Source organism: Chrysemys picta, unplaced genomic scaffold, assembly GCF_011386835.1.
Source record: "Chrysemys picta bellii isolate R12L10 unplaced genomic scaffold, ASM1138683v2 scaf15, whole genome shotgun sequence".
Classification (NCBI taxonomy): domain Eukaryota; kingdom Metazoa; phylum Chordata; order Testudines; family Emydidae; genus Chrysemys; species Chrysemys picta.
Genome location: NW_027052722.1, coordinates 349,602 through 375,421, shown reverse-complemented (window position 1 = coordinate 375,421; position 25,820 = coordinate 349,602). Strand labels below are relative to the sequence as shown.

General features: G+C 49.9%; 2 protein-coding genes across 13 annotated transcripts in view; one reads left to right on the top strand and one right to left on the bottom strand.

Moving 5' to 3' along the window:
- Nucleotides 1-1,600: 1,600 nt before the first annotated feature.
- On the top strand, nucleotides 1,601-21,380 carry LOC135977703 (myb/SANT-like DNA-binding domain-containing protein 2). 2 transcript variants are annotated; one of them, XR_010595128.1, is made up of 4 exons: nucleotides 1,601-1,658; nucleotides 3,505-3,693; nucleotides 20,134-20,220; nucleotides 21,058-21,380. XR_010595128.1 is itself a non-coding variant. In XM_065578951.1 (2 exons), the coding sequence occupies exon 1, from the start codon at nucleotides 15,492-15,494 to the stop codon at nucleotides 16,062-16,064; it is 573 nt and encodes a 190-aa protein (XP_065435023.1). In that variant the 3' UTR covers nucleotides 16,065-20,220; nucleotides 21,058-21,380. The 2 variants fall into 2 exon arrangements, 1 of the variants encoding a protein (XP_065435023.1); XM_065578951.1 differs by lacking the exons at nucleotides 1,601-1,658; nucleotides 3,505-3,693 and having other exon boundaries at nucleotides 15,492-20,220.
- LOC135977698 (class I histocompatibility antigen, F10 alpha chain-like) overlaps nucleotides 9,521-25,820 on the bottom strand; it is a 41,309-nt gene continuing 25,009 nt past the window's right edge. For 3 of the 11 annotated variants that reach the window (XR_010595124.1, XR_010595126.1, XR_010595118.1), the window contains exons 7-9: nucleotides 16,751-16,799; nucleotides 11,299-16,472; nucleotides 9,521-10,800 (exon numbers count right to left, since the gene is read on the bottom strand). Coding sequence is in view for 2 of the 11 variants with exons in the window: in XM_065578943.1 (XP_065435015.1) it covers nucleotides 10,796-10,800; nucleotides 11,299-11,340 (47 nt within the window). In the remaining 9 variants the exon portion in view is untranslated. Of the gene's footprint in view, nucleotides 10,801-11,298; nucleotides 16,473-16,750 lie in introns of all 11 variants that reach the window. The other 8 variants (XR_010595125.1, XR_010595119.1, XR_010595120.1 and 5 more) reach the window with 4 other exon arrangements.

Genomic DNA, 25,820 nt, shown 5'->3' with positions numbered 1-25,820 from the left:
CTGTTTGATGGATAATGGAACAAGACATGGAATAACTTATTTGACCTATTTTAACCCTCTCTCTCAAGGATGCAGTCAGCAGTGGTTATATCTCTGGCCAGAAACTTGGTGCTCACACGCGACGTGAGATTATTTCAGTTTACACCCTCTTACTTGTTCATGAATTCAACATTTCCCAGCAACACCTCCATTTGCTCTGAGGTCAAACCTCTCCTTATTTATTGAGGGCCAGGCACTTTCCAAACATTCTGTGCTCCAAGGAGCTCACAATCTAACCTTTAAACCCTAGGATGATTTCCCAGAGGAATATGGGCTCATTAAAGCAGGAGACTGAGTGAGAGAACCGAGTGACTTCTTGTAGCTGACCTTCCGCATGGGGTGAGGTGAGTGCCAGGAGGCTGGTCTGGCCCTCGGACTGTGGGCCAGCCAAAGCATGGCTGGAGTTATTTTCAATTGCTTATTTAATTTGGCAGGCTGCTACATTTTGGTTCTTCCAGACCTGCTGGAAGCAATGGTGGGTACTCCATAACTCCTTATAGCACCAGTGCCATCTTATCTTGCAGTATCCGAATACGTACCTCATGCCTAAGGGCCAAATTCTGAAATCGGATGCTTGCATGTGGCTCCTATTATCTGCAAGAGGGATACACATGAGCAATTCCAATAAGGTAGAAATTTGCCTTAACTGATTACATTGCTTCTAACATCTTTTTAATCATAAAGTCCCCATTGTTAGAGCGCACAGTTGTCAGTGCCTTAACGCTAAGGAGAAGAAGAATGTGGCATCCTTGTAAGTTCCCCTAAAGCAGGTATTTGTCTTTTCAGTGAACCACAGACAATTACTGTAGCAGAGTCTCCCTGGCCCCTCACCTAGGAGCCACAGGGACCTGCCAGCCGCTTCCCGGGAGCCACCTTAAGTAAGCGCTGCCTGGACCCTGCACCCCCTCCCATGCCCCAACCCCGTCCCACCCTGAGCCCCTTCCCGCACCCCAAACCCGTCGGCCCCAGCCTGGAGCCCCCCCCACCCCAAATCCCTCAATCCCAGCCCAAACCAGAGCCTCCTGCACCCCAAACTCCTCATCCCCGGCCCCACCCCAGAGCCTGCACGTCAACCCTCTGCCCCAGCACTGAGCCCCCTCCTGCACCTCAAACTCTTCACCCACGGCCCCACCCAGGAACCCGCACCCACAGCCAGAGCCCTCACGTAGTACGGCCCTACAGACTGGGTGAAGGGCTGTCAGGCTGGAAAGCCAGAAAGGCGGAAGTTGCAGGAGTCAAGGCGGAAGATGATGATGGGTCTGGATGATGGTGTTAGTGACGTGGTAGAAAGAGACGGTCAGATCTCAGAAATGACATGGAGGAAAAAAGCAGCTAGTCTCTTGTGATAAATGAAGGGGGGTGTAGCTCCCTTTGATAGACAGCCAGCCAGCTAGCTGTAAAATCCCTCTTGGTCTGTTCTCTGCTTGCTTTACCTGTAAAGGGTTAACAAGTCCACAGGTGAAAGAAAAGAAGCGGGCTTATGACCAAAAGAGTCAATGGGAAGGCAGAACTTTTTAAAATGGGAAAGAAACTTTCCCTTGTGTCTGTTGTTCTCTGGAGAAGCAGGGGCACGGAGCAGCAATGTTATAAGGGGGAATGCTGTGTATGTTTTGAACCAGGTATGAAAAATTATCTTCCATACCTAGAAGGAACCATTTGGAGAGGGAACATTTAGATAAATGCGATCAGGTTCATTCTTTATTTTGGCGTGTGGAGCTCCTCTGTGCTAACCCCAGATGCTTTTGTTTGCTTGTAACTCTTAAGCTGAACCCACAAGGAAGCTATTTTGGGTGCTTACTTTTTGGAATTGCTCTTTTAAAATCTAGCAAAAGCCTAAGTTCCAGATGTATTTTCTTTCTTTTTGTTTTTAATAAAACTTACCTTTTTTAAGAACCGGATTGGATTTTTTGTGTCCCTAAGAGGTCTGTGCATGTTGTTTGATTAGCTGATAGTCACAGCTAATTTTCTTTGTTTTCTTTCTCAGCTCTTCCCTGGGGGTGGGAGGGTGAAAGGGCTTGAGGGTACCCCACAGAGAGGAATTCCCAAGTGCTCCCTCCTGGGTTCAAAGGGGTGTGTTTTTTTCTTTCTTTTTTCTTTTTTTTTTTTTTTGCATTTGGGTGGTGGCAGCGTTTACCAACCCAAGGTCAGAGAGAAGCTGTAACCTTGGGAGTTTAATACCAGCCTGGAGTGGCCTATATTAATTTTTAAAATCCTTGCGGGCCTCCACTTCCTGCACTGGGAGTGACAGAGTGGGGATTCAGCCTTGATATCTCTCATCTTCATTTTTTTTAAATAGCTCATTTTCTTTTTTTATGAATTGAGCTGAGGAAAAGGTCACAACCCTGGCTGCTGTCTGGGTTTGCAGGTGGTTGGTGGTGTGCTGGGTTCAATAGGGGTGCTAGGGGTGCCAGAACGAGGGGTGCTAGGCCCGCCGCACCCCCTGGCTTGAAGTGGTTTCCATAGGGCGACTATGCCAGGTTGGGGAAGACGCTTAAGGAAATGGAGGCTCAGGTGATCTTCAGTGGGATTTTGCCTGTGCCTAGAGAAGGGCAGCAAAGGTGTGACAGGATTATGATGCTCAACAGATGACTCAGGCAGTGGTGCTATGAGGAGGGCTTTGGGATGTATGGCCACTGGGAGGCATTCATGGACAGAGGACTGTTCTCTCGGGATGGACTTCACCTGAGCAGGGAGGGAAATAGACTTCTAGGCATAGGCGGTGAGTTATATCTCCATGTGGTGCCCAGGCACCAGCAATATTCAGAGCCCAGGGGCCCAGCTCCACCAATATTTGGGGCCAGGTATTCTCCCTCTCCCCCCCACCCCCACCCCGGCCCCACCTGCCGCCCCCTCACGCCGGCCTCTCTAGCTGCCTCCCTGGAGCAGAGCATCCCTGGCTGCCTCTTCCGCCAGCTCCATGCTGCCTCCCTGCAGCAACTGCTCCCGTGGGGTCCTAGTGCCCCCCATCTCGACTGCCAGGGCAGACTGACTGAGCCTGCCCTTCCACCCTCCGACCCTTCCCTTTTCCGGCGGGACCCTCCACCAGCACAGCCCTGCCCCCCCACCCGCCCGCAGTCACCGCTCCTGCCCCATGCTGGGCAAGGGGCAGGAGGGAACATGGGGAGGAAGGGGGGTGATGTGGGTAATTATACGCTGTCAGCCTGACATCCATCCCAGACAAGATGATGGAATATCTGCTATGGGATTATGTAAAACAAGTGGAAAACAGACGTGTCATAAGTGCGCTGAACTGAGTGTCGTCAGAGCACCTGTTTGTTTTCTTTCCCCCTCCCTAGCCCCCAGCCACAAGGGCACAGAGTAGAATGCCCTGGGTACTGCTGATGTGTGCAACTCCATTGGTAATCGGACTCTCCCTCGCCCAGAGTTCAAATCAGGGTAGCTTGTCCGTGATGCAGTGGGAGGTGTGGTCAAATGTTCGGCTGCATATCTGTGTTCTTTCTGCAGGCTGTATTGACTCTGGCCGGACACCCCAGCAGGCTCCAATCAAACCAATAAATCCCAGACTTGGTTTGTAGCAAAGGCACTTGGTCAGGTTTCTTGTCAGCGGAGAGAGAGCAGCCATTGGACTATACGCTGAGTAGCTGCAGATTGACAGCTGTGTGCCAGGAGCTTTGGGGAGATCTGCGCTGATGGGTGAGTGGCGTACGGGGAGAGATTTTTCTGGAATGTGTGAAACTGACAGAGAAGATGCCACAGTAAAGGAAATAGGGGCATGAAGGTGCGGTGATCCTAGCAAGGTGGAAGAGCGGAAAATGAAGGTGCTTTAAGCAAAGAAATGACTGAACTATGTTGCAGTTTTGATTTTATTAGGAATTGCTCCTGGGAATGTTACGTATTGGTGGGAATATTCTGGACTGATGGTTTTTTTGTTTCTTTTTTTTTAGTAGAATTGGACATTTAAAAAAATTAAGTAACTCCAATTGATTAAAACAAGTTAACCAATAACATGGTGCAAAGGTAGGAGCAATGGAGCGGAGGCTCCGCATAGCCCAAGTGCTCAATGCACCTCTGTGTGTGTGCTGCTGGGTTCCGACACTCATGAAAGTTGGGTGCTCGGGGCTGGTCCTAGAGGGACCATCAGCTCACCCTTTGCTTTTCGTGGGGGTGGAACAGCGGGGGCAAAGCCCTGCTACTTGTGTGTGGAGTGGGTGTCAATGGAGATTGCACTACCCTGTGTTCTCCCCTGGGTGCAGTGGGCTCTGTGTTGGGGAAAGGGGCCAGACTGCTGGGGGACGGGGGGGCTCTGTCCCTACCAGGCGCTGCTGCCAGGGGCACCAGATGTCCTAATGTTATAGGGACAGTCCCGATAGTTGGGGCTTTGTCTAATATTGGCACCTGTTACCCTCCCCCCCCGCCCCGCCCTGATCCGATCCGATTTTTCACACTTCCCGGCTGGTCGCCAGCTGCTGCTGGGAAGCTGCTGGGAGCCTTAGAGGCTGTTGGTGCTTCCCTGGGGTCCGAGCAGAGACTGTTGCTGCTGCCTATAAATCTGCAGTTGGATTTATCACCCTATCCCCGTGTGAGTCACTCGGGCAGCACTGAGCCCAGTCAGCCACATTCCTAACAGCTGCACAGAAGATCTCGTGGTCACAGGTCACGAAGGGCCCCTACAAAGTACATGTACCAACAAGACACTAATTTTACATTTGCTATATCAGGTCACATGCCTGGGGAAATTCAGGTGTATTATCAGCATGGGCACCAATGACCCTGAGAATAGTGTTTTAACCAGTTACATTATATTTACCTCTTGGTTAATATAATTTGTGTGTGTGTGTGTGTGTGTGTGTGTGAATATAATTTGTGTGTGTGTGTGTGTGTGTGTGTTATTTCTTGGGAGCCTCCAAATATCTGGCAGGTAAGTGGGGGTTACACTGGTGTTAGAATTTCCCTCCTAAGCTGCCCTGATGATCCTGCCAGGAAGGGGCACAGGGGATGGAGGCACCGCCAAATAAATTCATACGTGAAGAAAATAAGGACGTTAAACCCCACTGAGCTGTAGGCAGAATCCAGAAGAACCCAGGCCTGTCCATCAAAACCTATAAGGAGATTACCTCCTTTAGAGCTAACCAGGTGGATGGGGGGCATTGTGATGCTGTGGAATGTGGGAGGCACTTTATCATATTGTTGATACCAGTATTCTACAATTGCGATGAATTGTGCTAGATATGCCATGTGAGGTATTTGTGAAAATGTTATGATTTGCCAAGTATGATAATCTTATTTATATGTTTGTATCACCTTTGTAGTGCGAGTTATAGATACGTAGGGTATATCTGTGTTTCCAGACTTGTGCTGTGTTTCTGAGTGACACCGACACACAGACTGGCATCAGCACTGCCTGGCCTGTTCAATGGCCCATCAAGGGTCATCAGCTGTACAATGAACCCATTGAAAGGCCAGGGACTACACCTTATGACTCAGCAGGACTTGTAGGGCCATGTCTATAGACAGGGGACTCTAAGGCTTTGTCTACACTCCCCAGCTTTTAGGAACACAACCCCGCCGCTAAAACTTTGGCAGTGTGAACTTTTTTTGTTGGCACTTTTGCCGTCAAAAAATTTCCACCCCCTACGAGTGGGGTTCATGTTGTTGACAGGACCGGGCTCCTGCTGACAACGTGGCATTCATGCTGCTGACTGGCAAAATGTTTGTCTTTTACAAAGGTTTTTTTTAAGCACCCGTGAACACCAAAACTTTTGTCGCTCACTTGGCAGTGTAGACAAGCCCTAAGGCTTTTCCATGCCCATGTGTTGTTAGTTTGTAGTTGGGACACAGGAAGTACAAGCCACCTGGAAAAGGAATATAAAGGACAGCTGCATCATCTCCATTTTGTCATTCCTGCTCCTTATCTCTGGAGTGACTTTTCTACAAGCCGAAGCTCTGAACAAAGGATTGAATGACCCATCCAAGCTGTGGATGTGATCCAGAGGGACTTTCAAGCCAGTGAATTCCCCAGTACTGTTAAGAACTTGATATATGGACCTTGAAGTCGCTGTATGTATCTGAGTGCTTTATCATTTAACACTCTTGTCTTTCTTTTTTCCTTACAATAAACCTATCATTTTAGACACTAAAGAATTGCCTGGCAGCGTGGTATTTTGGGTAAGATCCAACTTAATATTGACCTGGCACTGTGGATGACCCTTTGGGGTTACCAAAATATTTTGTATAACGAGCAGAGTTTTTAAATAACTTTCACTGTACTGGACCTAGGTGCTGATTGGGAGCCAGAAAACTGAAACACAATGTGATTTCTTTTTTCAGCTTCTCGATAACCAGCATGGGGGATGAGAAGCAGAGTTTATGACGGGTTGGTGAGTTTAACCTCAGTGTTAACCACCAGTTTTGCTCTCCCTTTTGCAGCCTGCCCTAACCTTGGCAACTGCAATACAATAATCCTTAGCACTTCTAGAGCATTGTTGGCTCCATTTTATTGATGGGGATAAAGGCACAAAGAGAGGAAAATGACTGATTTTCTGTGGAAGCAGCAGAAATGGGAACAGAATCCAAGAATCCTGGCTCCCGGCCCCCTGTTCTAATCAATAACAATTCTTTCCTAAAACTTTGTGGGTTACGCTGGCAAAACCCAGCAAATGATCCCCCTGCATTGGGTAAAGTCATTGAAGGAGTGGGGAACAGGTGGGGTAAAGTTGGGGTGAGGGGTGCCGTGTTTGTAGAACAGCCTCTAGTCCCAACCTGGCTCTGGGAGGACAGGCTTGTTACTCTGCAGCTATAGCCAGCAGGGGGAGTGCCTAGCATTGTTTTTGTGCAGATCCTACACAAGCATTGACTCATCTTGCACCTCCAAAGCACCGACTCCGGGACCACTCTCCTTTTCAGTTGGGGCAAGTGGAACCGAATCTGTTCCACTGAGCGGGGTGAGGAAGGGGAATTGGGGCAGCCCCACAGGGACCACACACACACCCAGGAGATGCTACAGGAGGGAAGGGGTTATTCTGCTTAGCCAGAGTAAAGGTACAAACTCCCCTCCTGTACTGGATACCCGGGTCAGAGACAGCAGCAGAAGGAATGGGAACCCACAGCTGCATCTATATCTCACATAGGTTGGTCTACATTGTTTATGGCTCAGGTCTAGATGAAATGACTGTAAAGACTCTCAGTAGTTATCAATGATTCACTCGCATGCTGGGAAAACATTGCTAGTGGGGTCCTACAAGAGTCGGTCCTGGCTCTGACAGTTTTCACCATTTCATTCATGATTTAGATGCTCTAGTGGAGAGTGTACTTAGAAATGCTGCAGGCCCGAACAAGCTGGGAAGGGGGGCCAGCAGTTGTGAGGACAGGATTAGAATTCAAAACAATCTTGACGAATTGGAGAATTGGTCTGAAACCATCTTTGTTGAATTTATCTTGATTAGTGCAAATATTTCAGCCAGGAGGACAAAATGAAATACATTAAACAGCCTAGGTACCAATATTACAGAACAGGAGCTGGGGTTCCAGTGGACGACAAACTGAGTATGTGTAAACAATGTGAGGCTATTGTGAAAAAGGCAAATATCATTCTGCAGTGTATTAACAAAGGTGTCGTATGCAAGACAGGAGGTTAAAAAAGTGGACATCTTTATTCTTGAGAAATGAAGACTGTGAGGGGACCTGATAAGTTTTTCTATAAGTTAAGGGCTGTTAGGGAGAGGACCGAGATCAACTCTTCTCCAGCTGCACTGAAAATAGAAGAGGGGGGAAATCAGCATGCTTTGCAGTGATGGAGATTTAGAGACCAGGGGTGGGAAAACTACGGCCTGCGGGACCATCCTGCCTGGCCTCTGAGCTCCCAGCCAGGGAGGTTGCCCCTGGCCCCTCCCCTGCTCTCCCTCACAGCCATGCCGCCGCCCAGGCAGTGCTCAGGGGGGCTGCGCAGTCCAGCAGAGCAGCGCGCCTAGCTCCATCCGGGCTGCTGCCCTGAGCGGCATGGTAAGGGTGCAGGGCTGTGAGCTTCTGCGGGGCAGTGTGTCTAGCTCCAGCGGGGCTGCAAGCTCCTGCTGCTCTGAGCGGCATGGTAAGGGGGCCAGGGCATTGGATAAGGGGCAGGAGGTCCCGGGGGGCAGTCACGGGACAGAGAGCAGGGGGCGGTTGGATGGGGTGGAGGTTCTGGGGGGGGCGGTCAGGGGACAGGGGGGGTTGGATAGGCGTGGAGACTCGGGGGTCTGTCCGGGGGCAGGGGTGTGGATAAGGGGCGGGGCGGCCAGGGAGGGTTGGGTAGGGGGTGGGGTTCCGGGGGGGTGGTTAGGGGCAGGGAGGGTCTCTGGAGGGGGCAGTCAGGGGACAAGCAGCAGGGGGTGTTGGATGGGTTGGGGATTCTGAGGGGGGTAGTCAGGGGGCGGGAAGTGGGAGGGGGGCAGCCAGGCTGATTGGGGAGGCACAGCCTTCCCTACCCGGCCCTCCATACAACTTTGCAACCTCGATGTGGCCCTCGGGACAAAAAGGTTGCCCACCCCTGGGTTAGACATTAAGAAAAACTTTCTATGAGGATAGCTAATCTGTGGAACAGGTTGCTGCAGACCCATAGGCAAATGCGCTCTCAGCTTCCACAACCCATGGGAGGAACCGCTCTTTAATGTATTGACCATACTTGCTGCTTGGGGTTTAAGCCGTAGGCTCCTCCACCTCCCAGTACCACACGTCTGAGCCTTCAGCATGCCTTCCTCGCTGTGACCGCGCCGCAGTGAGTCTACTTGGACTGGACCCCTGGAGAAGGCTTCACACCCAAAAGAAGCAATGCAGCCCCCCCGTCTCTGGACTGCATCGACTCCCAGCTGGTGCAAAACAGAAGGGCTTCTTGTACGTCTGAACCTAACACAGGAAATTCTCAGGGGCCTTGAGCAAGAAATTCTCAGCACCGTCCTGCTGGGCTTGTCCCCACCCAGGTGGGCTCAGGCGGCTCCTTGTTCCCAGCCCAGAAGTGACTCCTCCTTCCTGTGGTCCCTCCTATATCCCCTCCAAGGCCCCGCCGCCAACCTCTGTCTTCTTTCCCAGGCAAACAGATCTCCAGGTGACTCTCTCTCTTCAGCTCTCTGTTCTCTCTGCTGCCCATAACTGGCTGGCTCCAAGTTGGGATGGGCCTTCAGGTCATCAGTTGCTAAGTTACAAAGTGTCCAGGCTATGGTCTGGAGTCCAGGCTGCTAGACTGAGTCACACCTGGTCCTCTGCAACAATAGACACCCCTCCTCCCACCTTGGTTAGACATGCAGCACATGGGGGAAACTGAGGCACACACAGTATACATACGCAACATTAGGAAAATATCCCACTTAGTCACATAGGTTACCTAGAGAGGATGTGGAATCCCCATCATTGGAGGTTTTTAAGAAAAGGCTGGACAAACATCTGTCAGGGTGTGACAGATTTATGTTACCAAGCTGCCAGAGACCTTAGGTGATCAGTCTAAGGCAGCAGGATTTTTAGGGGTGGAGATGAAGAGAGCACACCAAGTAACTAAGTTTAAAGTTTTATTAAGAAAATAACAGCGGAGAGTGCTGCGTGTTTCCCACGTCACTCTGAGGAAGGAAGGAACGCACAACCCAAGTCTGGGTGTAATGTCGTCCGGGGTCCGCTGTAAATCTCCAACTTGCTTCCGCTCTCGGGAGGGTTTTTACCCTAGGTGTTCCTGAGGGCTTTTGCTCTCTGCCCCAGTCTGAACCGGTTTTCTGTGGCTTCCTCAGCTTCCCCAAAACACTCCGGCTTCAGGGGATGGGAGACGGCTGTTCTCCCATTCGCTGACCTTCACAGTCTCCCTCGTTTTCGCAGCCCCTGCAGTTTCTGTTCTGTGAGTCTCCTTTCTTATGGCAGGGCAGGGTTGGAAGCTCGGCCCCCCTCTTTCTTGGCAGGTAGCAGAGAATCTGTTGTGTGCAGTGACCTTGGGCTGGAGTCAACCTCTTATCCAGGCCTAGCTGGAGTGTCAAGTTAACCCGTTCCCTTGTCTCTCTCTCCCTCCTTTGGCCTCCTGAAACCTGCAAAGGAACCTTCCATTCCCCACTCACTCACACCTTTAACCCTTCCCAGAATACTGCACCAGTGTTAGCAACATACAATACTGATCTGCCTTCCCAGGGGACTTGAGGGAGAGGCTATTGGGGTGTGACAAGGGATGGTCTTGGTTTACTTGGTCTTGTCAGTGACCTCTTGAGGTCCCTTCTAGCCCAGCATTTCTATGGCTCTACAAATGGTGAACAGGCCATTAGAGGCACTTATAAACTAAATGCAGACACTTATTCCTGTCCAGCAGACTTCCTCCGCTGATGATAGCAACAGTGCTACCAGCTGTGAGTAGACCAGGCCATTTACCATGTTACAATCATGAAATTCTACAGAAAAAAAATAGGTCCCCCACCATATACACACAAGCAGTTACTGCTCACATATCTAGCATACCGTACAGAGTGTGCAAACAGCACTGCGCAGCGTAGAGCATTGAGTGCACACACTAAATGCTAGCAAATACTAAACTCTTACTAAAAGAGTTTTTATCCATTCACATTTTGGAAATTATTTTGTGCAAATAAAACATTATTACAGAAAACTATTACATCTAAAAGGTAAAAAGTGGTTCAGTGAGCAGATAAATGAGGCCAGAAATCCCACATGGGACACTCCAAGTGCCAGAGAAAAGCTGGGAGAGGTTGATTGGTTCTTGTAGGGAGACAGAGCAGAGCTCATCCATCTTCCTCTCTGGGGTCCCCTCAGGTTGTGGCACAGACTCCAACAGGCTCTGTTAAGCTGCAGAAGTTAAACACAGGCAACGTCTATTAAAGGGAACCTGCCATAACGGATGGTCACCCTAGTGGCTCCATGTTTAGTGGACAAAATCTCTAACCCCGCCGACAAAGCTCCAGTGTCAGAGATCTGTGTTCCTGGAGCCTCAGGTGCTGGGCTCTGTCCCTCCTGCAGGTTCACTGGAGACTGTTCTCTGAAGCAGCTGGATTTATCATTACAAATCTCACCCAATGCTCTATCAGCAGCCACAGAGAAACCCCTCTCACTAGAGTCTTTCACACCTAAATTCATCGCAGAGAAAACAAGGGGGATTTGGCTGCAAACCTGTGTGAATAAAAGGGAAATAAGAGATCCAGAACTCCCCTGTTCTGCTCCGTGGGGCTGGTTTGCTAGAGGGGACGGGCCAGTGAGACTCAGGGTCCAATGATTTGGACTAGGTGTCTCTCTCCAGAGGCCTCAGTGACAGCAGTGAACCCCCAGGCTAGAGCCCCCCTCACTTACCCTTGGCAGATCTGTCAGAGCCACTAGATCCTTGGTCACTTGCTGTGCAGAGGAGGAGGAGAAGAGAGAGTATATTAGCATCTCTCACAAGGCAGGGCTTCAGTGTAGTTAATAGATACGGGGGACTCTTATCCAAAGGGAACAGTCATCACCTTACTCTTCCCTAGCAGCGAGGTGGTTGGTGCACAGATCAGTCTACAATGCAGCTGCCCTGGATTTCCACTATTCACATGCAAAAAACGTTACCATTGTACGAGGTCAGCACTGACTTGTGCTTTTCCTGTCTCTTCAGAATGGAAGCACTGAACACTCAACAGTCAAAGGCTAGCAAACTAAGAAATGCTGGGCTATGGATACTCAGGCCAAACAACCTCAACTCTGCCCCCTTCGTCTGTGCCCAAATGGGTCCTTCAAGCAGACCACAGACTTCACCCTCACACCCTGCCAATCGACAGCAATTCCCGCCTTAATCAATGGCGCTGCACAGAACAGTGTGGATGGCATGAAGAGGAACGCTGATTTGGGGCGGTGCTGGGCACACAGACAAGGGTGAGTTTGGTTTGGCCTGGTGCTGTTCTACTTCCTGTTCCTATTCCCAGACCCACTGGGGCAGAGTTCGAGTTGCGTGGGAAGCATCATTCTACCTCGGCATATCCTGGTTTGCCAACCTTTGACTTCTGGGAATTCAACACTCTCAGGACACAGGGAGCCCAGGGCAGGGCTGAGCACCTGCAACCTTAACTCCACGTTAACAAAGTTCTTGCATGTGAATTTCCGTTGTTCTGGAGTAACGAGGAGGAGCGAGGGAGGCACGACTCAGGGCCAACTGTAGGAGGAAGGGGGGTGCTCCGAGGAGGCTGTGTTGGCACTTCTCAAACCCCCTCCGTTACCCGCTGGAGACACCCCTGAGAGGGTAAAGAGAGAGCTGGACGGCTACACCCTAGCAGGGCCCGGCAGATCTACGCATTTTATACTGACTCTTGGTGCCAGGCATTAGATGGCCTCTGAGACAGTCCATCATTTATGTAAATATTTCCCATAGTTTTAGTTCCTAAAGCTAATTGCAGGAGACAACTGAGGAGGGGATTTGAACTCGTGGTCCTCGAGGTGACAGCTTGGTGCCGATCTGACGTCAATGGAAAGACGCCCATTGGCTTCAACAGGCTTTGGATCAGGCCCAGACTTCACAAGCACCAAACCAACTTTCAGGTAAGTCAAAAGAAGTGTAACATTAAAAGCAGGTCAGACACCTTCAGGGTCACATTCAGCCACACACAGCACAGCTCTAGGGGGATAATAATTCTGCCCAACACCACCGTATACATTCCTGACCATCGCCTTCTCTGCACTAGAAAAATTGGGACCCATCCCCGCAAGCAATGCAATTCCACCAGTGATAGCAAAGGTGGAGCAATTGAGGAGATGGGGTTCAGGTGTTTTTAACCACTGCATCATCTAGACTTCCTCTGAGCAAGGTTACAGAACATGTGTCTACAACCACTCTACACTACTGAAGACGACCTCTGCTGGGAAAATAACAAAGCAGGGCAGATTATCCAACGAGTTCTTGGAATGTATTGGAGACATTTTTTCTTTCAGAAGGTGGAGAAAGCTACTAGGGGAGAGGCTGTTCTAGATTTAACTTTGACAAATAGGGAGGAACTGGTTGAGAATTTGAAAGTGGAAGGCAGCTTGGGTGAAAGTGATCATGAAATGACAGAATTCATGATTCTAAAGAATGGTAGGAGGGAAAACAACACAATAAAATAATGGATTTCAAGAAGACAGACTTTAGCAAACTCAGGGAGTTGCTAGGTAAGATCCCATGGGAAGCAAGTCTAAGGGGAAAAACAGTTCAGAAGAGTTGGAAAGTTCTCAAAGAGACATTATCAAGTGCAGAGGTGCAAACTATCCCACTGCACAGGAAAGCAATGAAGGATGGCAAGAGACCACACTGGCTTAAACCAGGAGATCTTCAATGATCTAAAAATCAAAAGAGAGTCCTACACAAAGTGGAAACTAGGTCAAATTACAAAGGATAACTGTAAACAAATAATGCAAGTATGTAGGGGCAAAATCAGAAAGGTCAAGGTACAAAACGAGGTCAAACTAGCTAGAGACATAAAGGGTAACAACAAAACATTCTACAAATACATTAGCAGCAAGAGGAAGACCAAGGATAGGGTAGGCCCATTAGTCAATGAGGAAAGAAAGACAATAACAGAACATGGGAGGAGAGGTTGATACACTGGAGGGTAGGGATAGACAAATTAGAGGATTGGGCCAAAAGAAATATGATGAGGTTCAACAAGGACAAGTGCAGAGTCCTGCACTTAGGACGGAAGAATCCCATGCACTGCTACAGACTAGGGACTGAATGGCTAGGCAGCAGTTCTGCAGAAAAGGACCTAGGGATTACAGTGGACGAAAAGCTGAATATGAGTCAACAGTGTGCCCTTGTTTCCAAAAAGGCTAATGGCATCTTGGGTTGTATTAGTAGGGGCATTTCCCGCAGATCGAGGGACGTGATCATTCCCTTCTATTCGGCACTGGTGAGGCCACATTTAGAGTACTGTGTCCAGTTTTGGGCCCCACGCTTCAAGAAGGATGTGGATAAATTGGAAAGAGTCCAGCGGAGGGCAACAAAAATGATTAGGGGGCTGGAGCACATGACTTATAAGGAGAGGCTGAGGGAACTGGGATTGTTTAGCCTGCAGAAGAGAAGAATGAGGGGGGATTTGATAGCTGCTTTCAACTACCTGAAAGGGGGTTCCAAAGAGGATGGACCTACACGGTTCTCAGTGGTAGAAGATGACAGAACAAGGAGTAATGGTCTCAAGTTGCAGAGGGGGAGGTTTAGGTTGGATATTAGGAACAACTTTTTCCTAGGAGGGTGGTGAAGAACTGGAATGGGTTACCTAGGGAGGTGGTGGAATCTCCTTCCTTAAAAACCTCTAAGGTCAGGCTTGACAAAGCCCTGGCTGGGATGATTTAGTTGGGGTTGGTCCTGCTTTGAGCAGGGGGTGGAACTAGATGACCTCCTGAGGTCCCTTCCAACCCTGAGATTCTATGATTCTATGTGAAAATGGGGAAAGGGCTAAATGACTTTTTTGTTTCAATTTTCACCTTAAGGTTTTATAGCGATTGGACGTCAAGCATAGTGAACACCAGTGAAATTGAGGTAGAATCTGAGGCTAACGTAGGGAAAGAACAAGTTAAAAATGATTTAGACAAGTTAGATATCTTCAAGTCACCAAGGCCTGATGAAAGGCATCCTAGAATACTCAAGGAACTGACAGAGCAGATATCTGAACCAATATCTTTGAAAAGTCATGGAAGATGGCAGAGAGGACTGGAAGAGGGGAAACATAGTGCCAATCTATAAAAAGGGGATTAGGCACAACCCGAAGATTTACAGACCAGTCAGTTTAACTTCAGTACCCAAAAAGATAATGGGGCAAATAATGAAGCAATCAATTTGCAAACACCTAGAAGATAATAAGGTGATAGTAACAGTCAGCCTGGATTTGTCAAGAACAAATTGTGTAAAACCAACCTGATAGCTTTCTTTGATAGGGTAACAAGCCTTGTGTATGGGAGGAAATGGTAGATGTGGTATAACTTGATTTTAGTAAGGCTTTTGATAATGTCTCATAGGACCTTCTCATTAACAAACTAGGGAAATATAGCCTAGATGGTGCTACTATAAAGTGGGTGCAGAACTGGTTGGAAAACTGTTCCCAGAGAATAGTTATCAATAGTTCACAGTCATGTTGGAAGGGCATGACAAGTGGGGTCCCTCAGGCCTGGTCTACACTAGGAGGTTATGTTGTATTTAGCAGCGTTAACTCGAATTAACCCTGCACCCGTCCACACAACAAAGCTATTTCTTTCGACATAGAGGTCTCTTTAAATCGATTTCTGTACTCCTCCCCGACGAGGGGAATAGCGCTGAATTCGATATGGCCATGTCCAATTAGGGTAGGTGTGTATGTAATTCGACGCTAATAGCTCTGGGAGCTATCCCACAGTGCACCACTCTGTTGACGCTCTGGACAGCAGTGCGAGCTCGGATGCTCTGACCAGCCACACAGCAAAAGCCCCAGGAAAATCTGAATTCCTTTTCCTGTCTGGCCAGTTTGAATCTCATTTCCTGTTTGGACATCGTGGCGAGCTCAGCAGCACTGGCAACGATGCAGAGCTCTCCAGCAGAGGTGACCATGCAATCGCAGAATAGAAAGAGGGCCCCAGCATGGACTGATCGGGAAGTCTTGGATCTGATCGCTGTGTGGGGCGATGAGTCCGTGCTTTCGGAGCTGCGATCAAAAAAACGGAATGCCAAGATCTATGAGAAGATCTCCAAAGCCATGACGGAGAGAGGATACAGCCGGGATGCAACACAGTGCCGCGTGAAAATTAAGGAGCTGAGACAAGGGTACCAGAAGACCAAAGAGTCAAATGGACGCTCTGGATCCCAGCCCCACACATGCCGTTTCTACGAGGCACTGCATTCCATTCTAGGTGTGGCCGCCACCACTACCCCACCACTGTCCGTGGACTCTGACGATGGGGTATTGTCGACGGCCGCTTCCTCGGAGATGTTCGCGGACGGGGAAGATGAGGAAGGAGATGTGGAGGACGAGGCAGTCGACAGCGCTTTCAACGCTGATTTCCCCAACAGCCAGGGGAAATCACCCTCACGGAGATCCCCTACCAACCCTCCCAAGGTGGTAACCCAGACCGTGAATCAGGGGAAACAACAGTAGGTAAGTGTTTTAAACATTTATTTTGAACAGAATAGGAATGGTATCTTAACAATGGGTTTTTCATGATTAGTTTGCCCTAGGCGCTTTAGTTTCTAGTCCTTGCCAGTGCAGCTACTGGAAAATTCTGTCAATATGTCCGTGGATAGAGCAGAAATCCTCCTGGGACATCTCCACGAAGGTCTCCTGGAGGTATTGTGAAAGCCTTTGCATCAGGTTCCTGGGGAGAGCGGCCTTATTGCGTCCTCCATGGTAGGAAACTTTTCCGCGCCAGGCTAGCAACAAGTACTCCGGGATCATTGCCTCGCAAAGCATGGCGGCATACGGCCCTGGTGCTTGCTGGCATTCACGCAGCATGCGGTCTTTCTCTGTCTCCGAAATCCTCATCAGAGAGATATCACTAATGGTGACCTGCGTTGAATTAGGGGAATGTTAGTATTGGGACTGATTGTCTGTTCCTTTACATAACTGTAACCGGCGGTATACAGCCATGCGGTGGAGGCGTGACAGGGGCAGCATGGAGGGATCTTTCCCAGGGACAGCCGCGAGGGGGTTGGGACAGGGGCAGAGTTCATGCTGGCCGGATTGCCGGCAGCAGGAACTGGCCAATGCTAGGAGCATTGCTTGGAACGTGAAAGGAGGGCACTGCTATAAATTAAGCTTTAAGCAGCCCAAAGTCTACGGCTTACCATGTCCGCCTGCTAGCCGAATTCCGTTGTCCGGCCCCGCTTGTGTGATCTGTACCGCAAGACCCCAGGCACTCAATGGGAAGGCCGAAAATTCGACCTTGTACTGAGTGCGCATGTGATAGGTGCTGTGCATGGTCTTGTTCACAGAGAAAGACTATATTCATTGTTTGCAAAATTGTATCTTTCTGATGAATTCACTCCCTTTTTCCCATCCCACAGCTGCGAGTGTCTCCCGAGCTACCCCGGCATCCCCCTCCCAGAGGCTGGCGCAGATCAGGCGACGAAAGAGAAGGACACGGGACGAGATGTTCTCAGAACTTATGGGCTGCTCCCAAGCCGAGGCGGCACAGCAGACCCAGTGGAGGGAGAACATGTTGCAATACCAGCGATCACACAGCGAATGGGAGGACAGGTGGCGGCAGGAAGACCAGCAGGCAACTCAAACGCTGCTTGAACTAATGAGGGAGCAAACGCTCCGGCACCTTGTAGATGTTCTGCAGGACCGGAGGCAGGAGGACAGAGCCCCGCTGCATTCTCTCTCTAACCGCCCTCCCCCGCCACAAAGTCCCATCCCCCCCTCACCCAAAGTCCCAAGAAGGAGGGGCGGCAGGGGCCGTGAAAACAGTCACTCCACCCCTGCAGACTGCTCAAGTAACAGAAGGCTCTCATTCCCAAAGATTTTATAAGTCCTTTCCTTCACTCCAAGCACCTCACCCAAGCCCCTGTCCCAGTTTCATCCCCTAAGAGGAGGTTACTCACCCTGTGCAGTAACTGACGTTCTTCGAGATGAGTGTCCCTGTGGGTGCTCCACTACAGGTGCTGGTGCGTCCCTGCGCCTTCGCCCGGAGATTTTTACAGCAGTACTCATAGCGGCCACGCATGCTCAGAATCTGCCCCCCCCCGCTGTGACTCTAGGGTAATAGAACGCATGCGTGGCCGGTCTCCTCAGTTCCTTCTCTACCACGGAGGCCCCCCAACTCCGAAGTAGAGGGGAGGAGGGTGGGTAGTGGAGCACCCACAGGGACACTCATCTCGAAGAACGTCAGTTACTGCACAGGGTGAGTAACCTCCTCTTCTTCTTCGAGAGATGTCCCTGTGGGTGCTCCACTACAGGTGACTTAAAAGCAGTGTATCTTAAGGAGGTAGGGACTTCGGATCTGGTAGGAACGCCGTCGAGAGTACCGCCCTGCCCAAGCGTATGTCAGATAAAGGGCCTTGAATAAGGGCATAGTGTTTAGCAAAAGTATGGTCAGATGACCAGGTGGCTGCTTTACAAATGTCAGCCAAGGGGACTTTGCGTAAGAACGCGATGGAGGCAGCCAGAGATCTAGTGGAGTGTGTTCTAATGCCATCTGGAGGTGCAACCCCTTTCATCTGATAGCACAGTCGGATGCACTGGGAGATCCAGTTCGAGAGTCTCTGGGTAGAAATAGGCATGCCCTTGGAGCGCTCTGCAACAGAAACAAAAAGTCTAGAGGAGGTTCTAAAGGGTTTGGTTCTATCCAAATAGAATGACAAGGCTCTGCGAACATCTAGTGTATGCATTGAGGCTTCAAAGGAGTTTGCATGTGGTTTCGGGAAAAAAGTCGGGAGGTGTATGGGTTCATTAATATGGAATGATGAGTGTACCTTTGGAAGAAATTTGGGATGCAATCTGAGGGTAACCTTGTCTTTAAAAAATATCGTATATGGTGGATGAGCCATGAGAGCTGCCATTTCTCCTGCCCGTCTGGCAGAAGTAATTGCCACTAGAAACGCAGTTTTCATGGAGAGGTGTAAAAGGGAGCACGTGGCTAGGGGTTCGAAGGGTTGTTGAGTTAGGGCAGACAGTACCAGATGAAGGTCCCAGGGGGTGGTCGGTTGTTTAATGTCTGGATATAAGGTTTGTAGGCCCTTGAGGAAACGCTTCGTAGTAGCGTGAGCAAAGACAGACATATCATCAATTCTGTCGTGGAAAGTCGTAATAGCAGCTAAATGGACCCTGATGGAGCTGAAAGAGAGGCCGGCTCGCTTAAGGCCCAAGAGATAGTCCAATATAAGCGGAAGAGGTACCGAGGTAGGAGAAAGATGTTTGGCAGAACACCAATGTGTGAATCGTTTCCACTTTTGAAGATAGGTTTTGCGAGTAGATTGCGTTCTGCTATGTAGGAGCACCTCCTGAACTTGTTCGGAGCAATCTAATTCGCGTTGGGAGAACCACGTAGGAACCAGGCCTTGAGGTGAAGCATGGACAGGTTGGGGTGGAGAAAACGACCGTGCTGTTGAGATAGAAGGTTCGGAATAAGCGGCAGGGAGACTGGTGGTTGGATTGACATTCTGGTGAGGAAGGGAAACCATGGTTGACTGGGCCACGATGGGGCAATGAGGATCACCTTGGCTCGATCCGTTCGTATTTTTATCAGGACCCTGTTGAGAACTGGTATTGGGGGAAACGCATAGAATAGGTTTCGGTGCCATGAGATCATGAATGCGTCCCCCAGGGAACGTTTGCCCAGTCCTGCTCTGGAGCAGAAATTGAGACATTTCTTGTTCTTTGCAGTTGCAAAGAGGTCTATTGTTGGGTAGCCCCAGATGCTGAATACCTCGTGAATGGTTTTGTCGTCTATCTCCCACTCGTGGTCCCATGGGAAGCGTCTGCTCAGTTCGTCCGCTGTGGTGTTCATGATCCCGGGAAGATAAGCAGCTGATACCCGGATGTTGTTCAGAATGCACCAATTCCAGAGCTTCATCGCCTCTGTGCACAGCGAATGGGAACGAGCTCCGCCCTGCCTGTTTACGTAAAACATGCAAGCAATGTTGTCCGTCATTATGCGTACGTGATGATGTTTGATTAGTGGCAGGAAGTGACGGCACGCGTTGCGAATGGCTCGAAGTTCTAGTACATTTATGTGCAGGGAGGTCTCGGTTGGTGACCATAGTCCCTGTACTGTGTGATGAGACATATGTGCACCCCACCCTGTCATAGATGCATCGGTGGTCAGAATGCGTGATGGAGCCTGTTGAAGAAACGGGACTCCAGAACAAAGGTTGGAGTGGACGGTCCACCAACGTAGCGAGCCTTTGACTGGAGTAGGCAGGGAGAGAGTCTTGTTTAAAGAATGCATATTCGGTTTGTAAACCGTTGCCAACCACGCTTGGAAGCACCTCATGTGCAGGCGTGCATTCTGGACGACAAAAGTGCACGAGGCCATGTGACCTAGTAGTTGTAGGCAGTCTCGGGCAGTTACCTGAGGGCTGTTGCGAATAGTTGTGGTCAGTTGTTTTATGGAATTGTAGCGATCGGGTGGGAGCGATGCTAGCCCGGTCCGAGAGTCGAGGTCTGCGCCTATGAACTGAAGGTGCTGGGTGGGGCGTAATGTGGATTTGTCTCTGTTTATTTGTAGGCCGAGAGAAAGAAAACACTCGACTGTGAGTCGTGTGAACCGGAGCGCCTCGTCGAATGTTGAAGCTTTGAGGAGGCAATCGTCGAGGTACGGAAATATTATTACCCCTTGTCTCCTGAGGTGAGCAGTGACTACAGCTAGAAGTTTGGAAAAAGCACGGGGGGCTGTAGATAGTCCGAAGGGGAGTACCCTGTATTGGAAATGTGTGGAACCAAGGGTAAACCAGAGGAAACGTCTGTGGGCCGGATGTATAGTGACGTGGAAATAGGCATCTTGTAGGTTGAGGGCAGAAAACCAGTCGCCCTGCTCCAGCGCTGGGATTATGGTATTGAGGGTCACCATCTTGAACTTTTGCTTTTTGATGAATCTGTTGAGCCGCCTGAGATCGAGGATTGGTCGCCATCCCCCATTTTTCTTCTCCGTTAAGAAATAATGGGAGTAAAAACCCTTCCCTCTGTGTTGCTCTGGCACGATTTCTACTGCTCCCAGATGAAGGAGATGTTGCACTTCTTGGAGGAGTAGCTGCTCGTGAGAAGGGTCCCTGAAGAGGGACGGGGAGGGTGGGTGGGTGGGAGGTAAGGAGAGGAACGGGATGACGTATCCAATTGTAACTACCTCTAAGACCCACTTGTCGGAGGTAATCTTCCTCCATTGTTGGAAAAAAGGTCGTAGGCGGTGTCCAAAGATTGGTGTGTCGGCTGAAGTGAGGGCATTGCTTTCTAAACCCTCGACCAAGTTTTCAAATCTGCCTATTAGCTGATGGGGGTTGAGGCGCCCCTGTAGAGTTTGGGCGACGTCGCTGGAATCTTGGTCGTGGACGTTGCAGCTGTTGCTGTTCCTGCGGTCTATGGGAAGGTTGTGTAAATGCGGGATAACGTGGCCGGTGGTATGGTTGGTATCGATATTGTCGTCTCCTTGCCGTAGGTGTCTGGAGACCTAAAGACCGGAGGGTTGTTCTGGAGTCTTTCATTGAATGAAGCACTTCATTCGTGTTAGAAGCAAAAAGTTTGTCACCGTCGAAGGGAAGATCTTCAATCGTGTTCTGAACTTCGCGAGGAAAAAAGGAAGAGGAGAGCCATGAGCCCCGTCGCATGACTATCGCTGTAGCGGTAGATCTTGCCGCTGTGTTGGCTACATCGAGGGCTGCTTGGAGAGCGGTGCGTGAAATGGCTTGGCCCTCAGAAACTATAGCTCTGAACTGTTGTTTTCTTTGTTCTGGAATGTCATCAATAAAGTCCATTAAATTATTATAGTTTTTATGGTCGTATTTTGCCAGGACTGCAGTATAATTAGCTATGCGAAATTGGAGGGTGGAGGATGCATAGACCTTGCGACCAAACAGGTCCAGTCGTTTGCTATCCTTGTTAGGTGGGGCAGAACGAGCATACTGTTGTCTAGCCCTCTGGTTCGCAGCGTCTACTACCAATGAGTTTGGTGCTGGGTGAGTAAAAAGGAATTCAGAGTCCTTTGGAGAAATAAAATACTTCTTGTCCGCTTGCTTGCAGGTAGGTAGGCTTGTCGCTGGAGTCTGCCAGATGGACTTAGCAGGTTCTAAAAGGGCTGCGTTAATTGGAAGTGCCACTCTGGAGGAAGAAGGGGGCTGTAGGATGTTCGTTAGCTCATGCTGTTGTTCGGGAACCACTTCCAGGTTAATGTTCAGGGCACTAGCCACTCTCTTAAAGAGGTCCTGGAATTTTGTATATTCATCAGAGGGAGTGGGAGGAAGGGGAAGTAACGCTTCCTCCGGTGCTAACTCCGGGTCTGTTGGACCGGGAGAAGGGCTAGGTTTATCCTGGGAACGTGGCTGTGTTGCCAGGCGTCTTGTGTCACTAGCGTATGTATTAGGAGACGGCACTGGATCAGTGTTGCGCCTGGTCGAATGGCCACGGGGCATGTGTTCCCGAGGGTATGATGCCCATGGTGTCCAGTATTGCCATGGTGGTGGGTAGGGCATTGATGGTGCCATCCAGGGGTTCATCCCCCAAGGGGCATGGTCCTGAGAGTGGGATGAGGTAGTATTTCCATAGCCCTTAATGCTCTGGGTCCGGGGCTGGGAGTCATAATATGGGGAAAAAACTCCCTGTGGATCTGCTTCCTCCTCACTGGAGGAAAACTGCTCAGATCCTGACTCAGGCATTGCAACAGAATATGCGTTCATGAGCGGAGACTGCAAGGTAGGTGACACTAGAAGATCAGCTGTCTGGGTAAAATGTGTGAAAGCAGCTCCTGCGGGAGATGAAAGCTGAGCCGATAGAGGCTGCTGCACAAGAGCATTCCTGCGATCGGGGCTTCTGGCTGTGATCTGTGTGTCAGAATGCCCCGCAGGCGTCGGTGCCGCGGTCGGTGCCGGGCGAGAAAAGTCGGGCTGCCTCGGGTGCGGTGTGCCGAGGAATGTCGGCACCGTCTCATTTGCGGTGCCGAACGGTGCCGTCACTGAGGCAGGCAACTGGAAGCCTGATGCCTCGGCACCGGAGCTTCTCGGCGGCGCTGAAGCCTCAGGCGGCTTTTGCGCTGTTCCGGAGGAGCCTGCCTCATGAAAAGTGCTGAGGCGAGGGATCACAGGCAGAGAGATCGTTGATCTGCCTGGAGAAATTGTATGCCTCCTAGCCTTGCCCGGTGAGGAAAAGTGCCCCTTCTTCGTAGACTTCTTGATCTTTTTTGAGGGGGGGGGGCTGTGTCGGGTAGCGGAGCCGGCTTCAATGCCTGGGTCTGAAACTGACCCGATAGATTTCTGAAGCAGGAGCAGTTTTAGTTTAAGCTCTCTGTCTTTGCGTGCCCTGGAGCTGAGTTTAAAGCAGTGGGCACATTTTTGGGGAATGTGACCTTCCCCCAAACATTTTATACATTTTGAGTGCCCGTCCGATGACGGGATAGCTTCCTTACAAGTAGCACAGCGCTTGAAACCGGTGGAGCCCGGCATAGCCGCGGCTGACAGGAAATTTTTTTTTTTTTTTTTTTTTAGGTAACTGGGTAAGTAACTATTTAACCAGAAAAAACTGACAGAAAAAATGGTTTCTAAAGGATAATTAAGGCAATAGTGAAGGATTCTCTAATGAGTCTGCTGAGCTCCGTCTCAGGCCGGGGACGGTTGAGAAGGAACTGAGGAGACCGGCCACGCATGCGTTCTATTACCCTAGAGTCACAGCGGGGGGGGGGCAGATTCTGAGCATGCGTGGCCGCTATGAGTACTGCTGTAAAAATCTCCGGGCGAAGGCGCAGGGACGCACCAGCACCTGTAGTGGAGCACCCACAGGGACATCTCTCGAAGAAGAACTGTGTAGTTCTTAATAAAAAATACATTTCTGTTAATTACTGTTTCCATCATGTTCTTTTAGAGGAGAGTATCAGAGGGGTAGCCGTGTTAGTCTGAATCTGTAAAAAGCAACAGAGGGTCCTGTGGCACCTTTAAGACTAACAGAAGTATTGGGAGCATAAGCTTTCGTGGGTAAGAACCTCACTTCTTCAGATGCAAGTAATGGAAATCTCCAGAGGCAGGTATAAATCAGTATGGAGATAACGAGGTTAGTTCCATCAGGGAGGGTGAGGTGCTCTGCTAGCAGTTGAGGTGTGAACACCAAGGGAGGAGAAACTGCTTCTGTAGTTGGATAGCCATTCACAGGCTTTGTTTAATCCTAATCTGATGGTGTCAAATTTGCAAATGAACTGGAGCTCAGCAGTTTCTCTTTGGAGTCTGGTCCTGAAGACTCCAAGTCTTACCCACGAAAGCTTATGCTCCCAATACTTCTGTTAGTCTTAAAGGTGCCACAGGACCCTCTGTTGCTTTTTAGAGGAGAGTGTGTTTGAAGGGAGGGAAGGGAGAGGACAGTCACCTTTACCAGGGTACAGACATGGGGGTCCAATACTTGCATCTGAAGAAGTGAGGTTCTTACCCACGAAAGCTTATGCTCCCAATACTTCTGTTAGTCTTAAAGGTGCCACAGGACCCTCTGTTGCTTTTTACAGATTCAGACTAACACGGCTACCCCTCTGATACTTGACACCATGCAAGGCACTGCATTTAGCCGTATGGAATGGAAATCTATCAACCTCATGAAGAAACTTGCACAAATACAGACAGATATCATCTTCCTTTTCAAATGCAAACGGATGGACATCATACCAAATGGACTGAAGGTGAAAAATCCATTGCTATCTACATACTGCACAGACCACAGTGAGAGATTATGCCATACACTATCAAAGAAATTGAGGAACAAAAAAACTTCAGGACCAGACTCCAAAGAGAAACTGCTGAGCTCCAGTCACCACCAGTCTGCGTCCCAGTTTCAACACTTTACCACAAAATCCTTAATAAAGAAAACAGTGTTAACGAACAAAGTTTCATTTATTTTATTTTTAAAGGTGTGTTGGAAGGGGCGGGACGGGGTGAACAAGGTATGTAACTGAAGAGGATAGTCAACAGTAAGTGGGTAAAGAAACGGGGGCAGGTGCAGCTTCTGTTTAAACAAACTTAATAGTCACAGGTTACCCTGCTCACTGTGGAACCTCGCTTTCAAAGCTTCCCGGATGCACAGCGCGTCCCGCTGGGCTCTTCTAATCGCCCGGCTGTCTGGCTGGGCATAATCAGCAGCCAGGCGATTTGCCTCAACCTCCCACCCCGCCATAAACGTCTCCCCCTTGCTCTCACAGAGATTGTGGAGCACACAGCAAGCTGCAATAACAATGGGGATATTGGTTTCGCTGAGATCAGAGTGAGTCAGTAAGCTTCTTCATCTCCCGCCTTCAGACGTCTAAAAGCACACTCCACCACCATTCTGCACTTGCTCAGCCGGTAGTTGAAGAGTTCTTTTTCACTGTCCAGGGCACCTGTATAGGGCTTCATGAGCCAGGGCATTAGCGGGTAGGCTGGGTCCCCGAGGATCACTATAGGCATCTCCACATCCCCAACAGTTATTTTGTGGTCTGGGAAGTAAATACCTTCCTGCAGCCGTCTAAACAGACCAGAGTTCCTGAAAACGCGAGCATCATGAACCTTGCCCGGCCATCCGACATTGATGTTGGTAAAATGTCCCCTATGGTCCACCAGTGCTTGCAGCACCATTGAAAAGTAGCCCTTGCGGTTAATGTACTGGCTGGCCTGGTGAGCCGGTCCCAGGATAGGGATGTGAGTTCCACGTATAGCCCCACCGCAGTTTGGGAATCCCATCGCAGCGAAGCCATCTATGATCACCTGCACGTTTCCCAGGGTCACTACATTTGAAAGCAGTAGCTCAACGATTGCGTTGGCTACTTGCATCACAGCAACCCCCACGGTAGATTTACCCACTCCAAATTGATTCGCGACTGACCGGTAGCTGTCTGGCGTTGCAAGCTTCCAGAGGGCTATGGCCACTTGCTTCTGGACAGTCAGGGCTGCTCGCATCCGTGTGTCCTTGCGCTTCAGGGCAGGGGACAGCAACTCACAAAGTTCCAGGAAAGTTCCCTTACGCATCCGAAAGTTTCGCAGCCACTGTGATTCATCCCAGACCTGCAGCACTATGCGGTCCCACCAGTCTGTGCTTGTTTCCCGGGCCCAGAATCGCCGTTCCACACCATCAACATGACCCATTGCCACCATGATGTCCAAGGCGCGGGGTCCCGTGTTTTGCGAGAGGTCTGTGCCCCTCTCAGACTTAATGTCCTCACTGCGCTGCCGTAGCCTCCTCGCCCGATTTCTCAGCATCTGC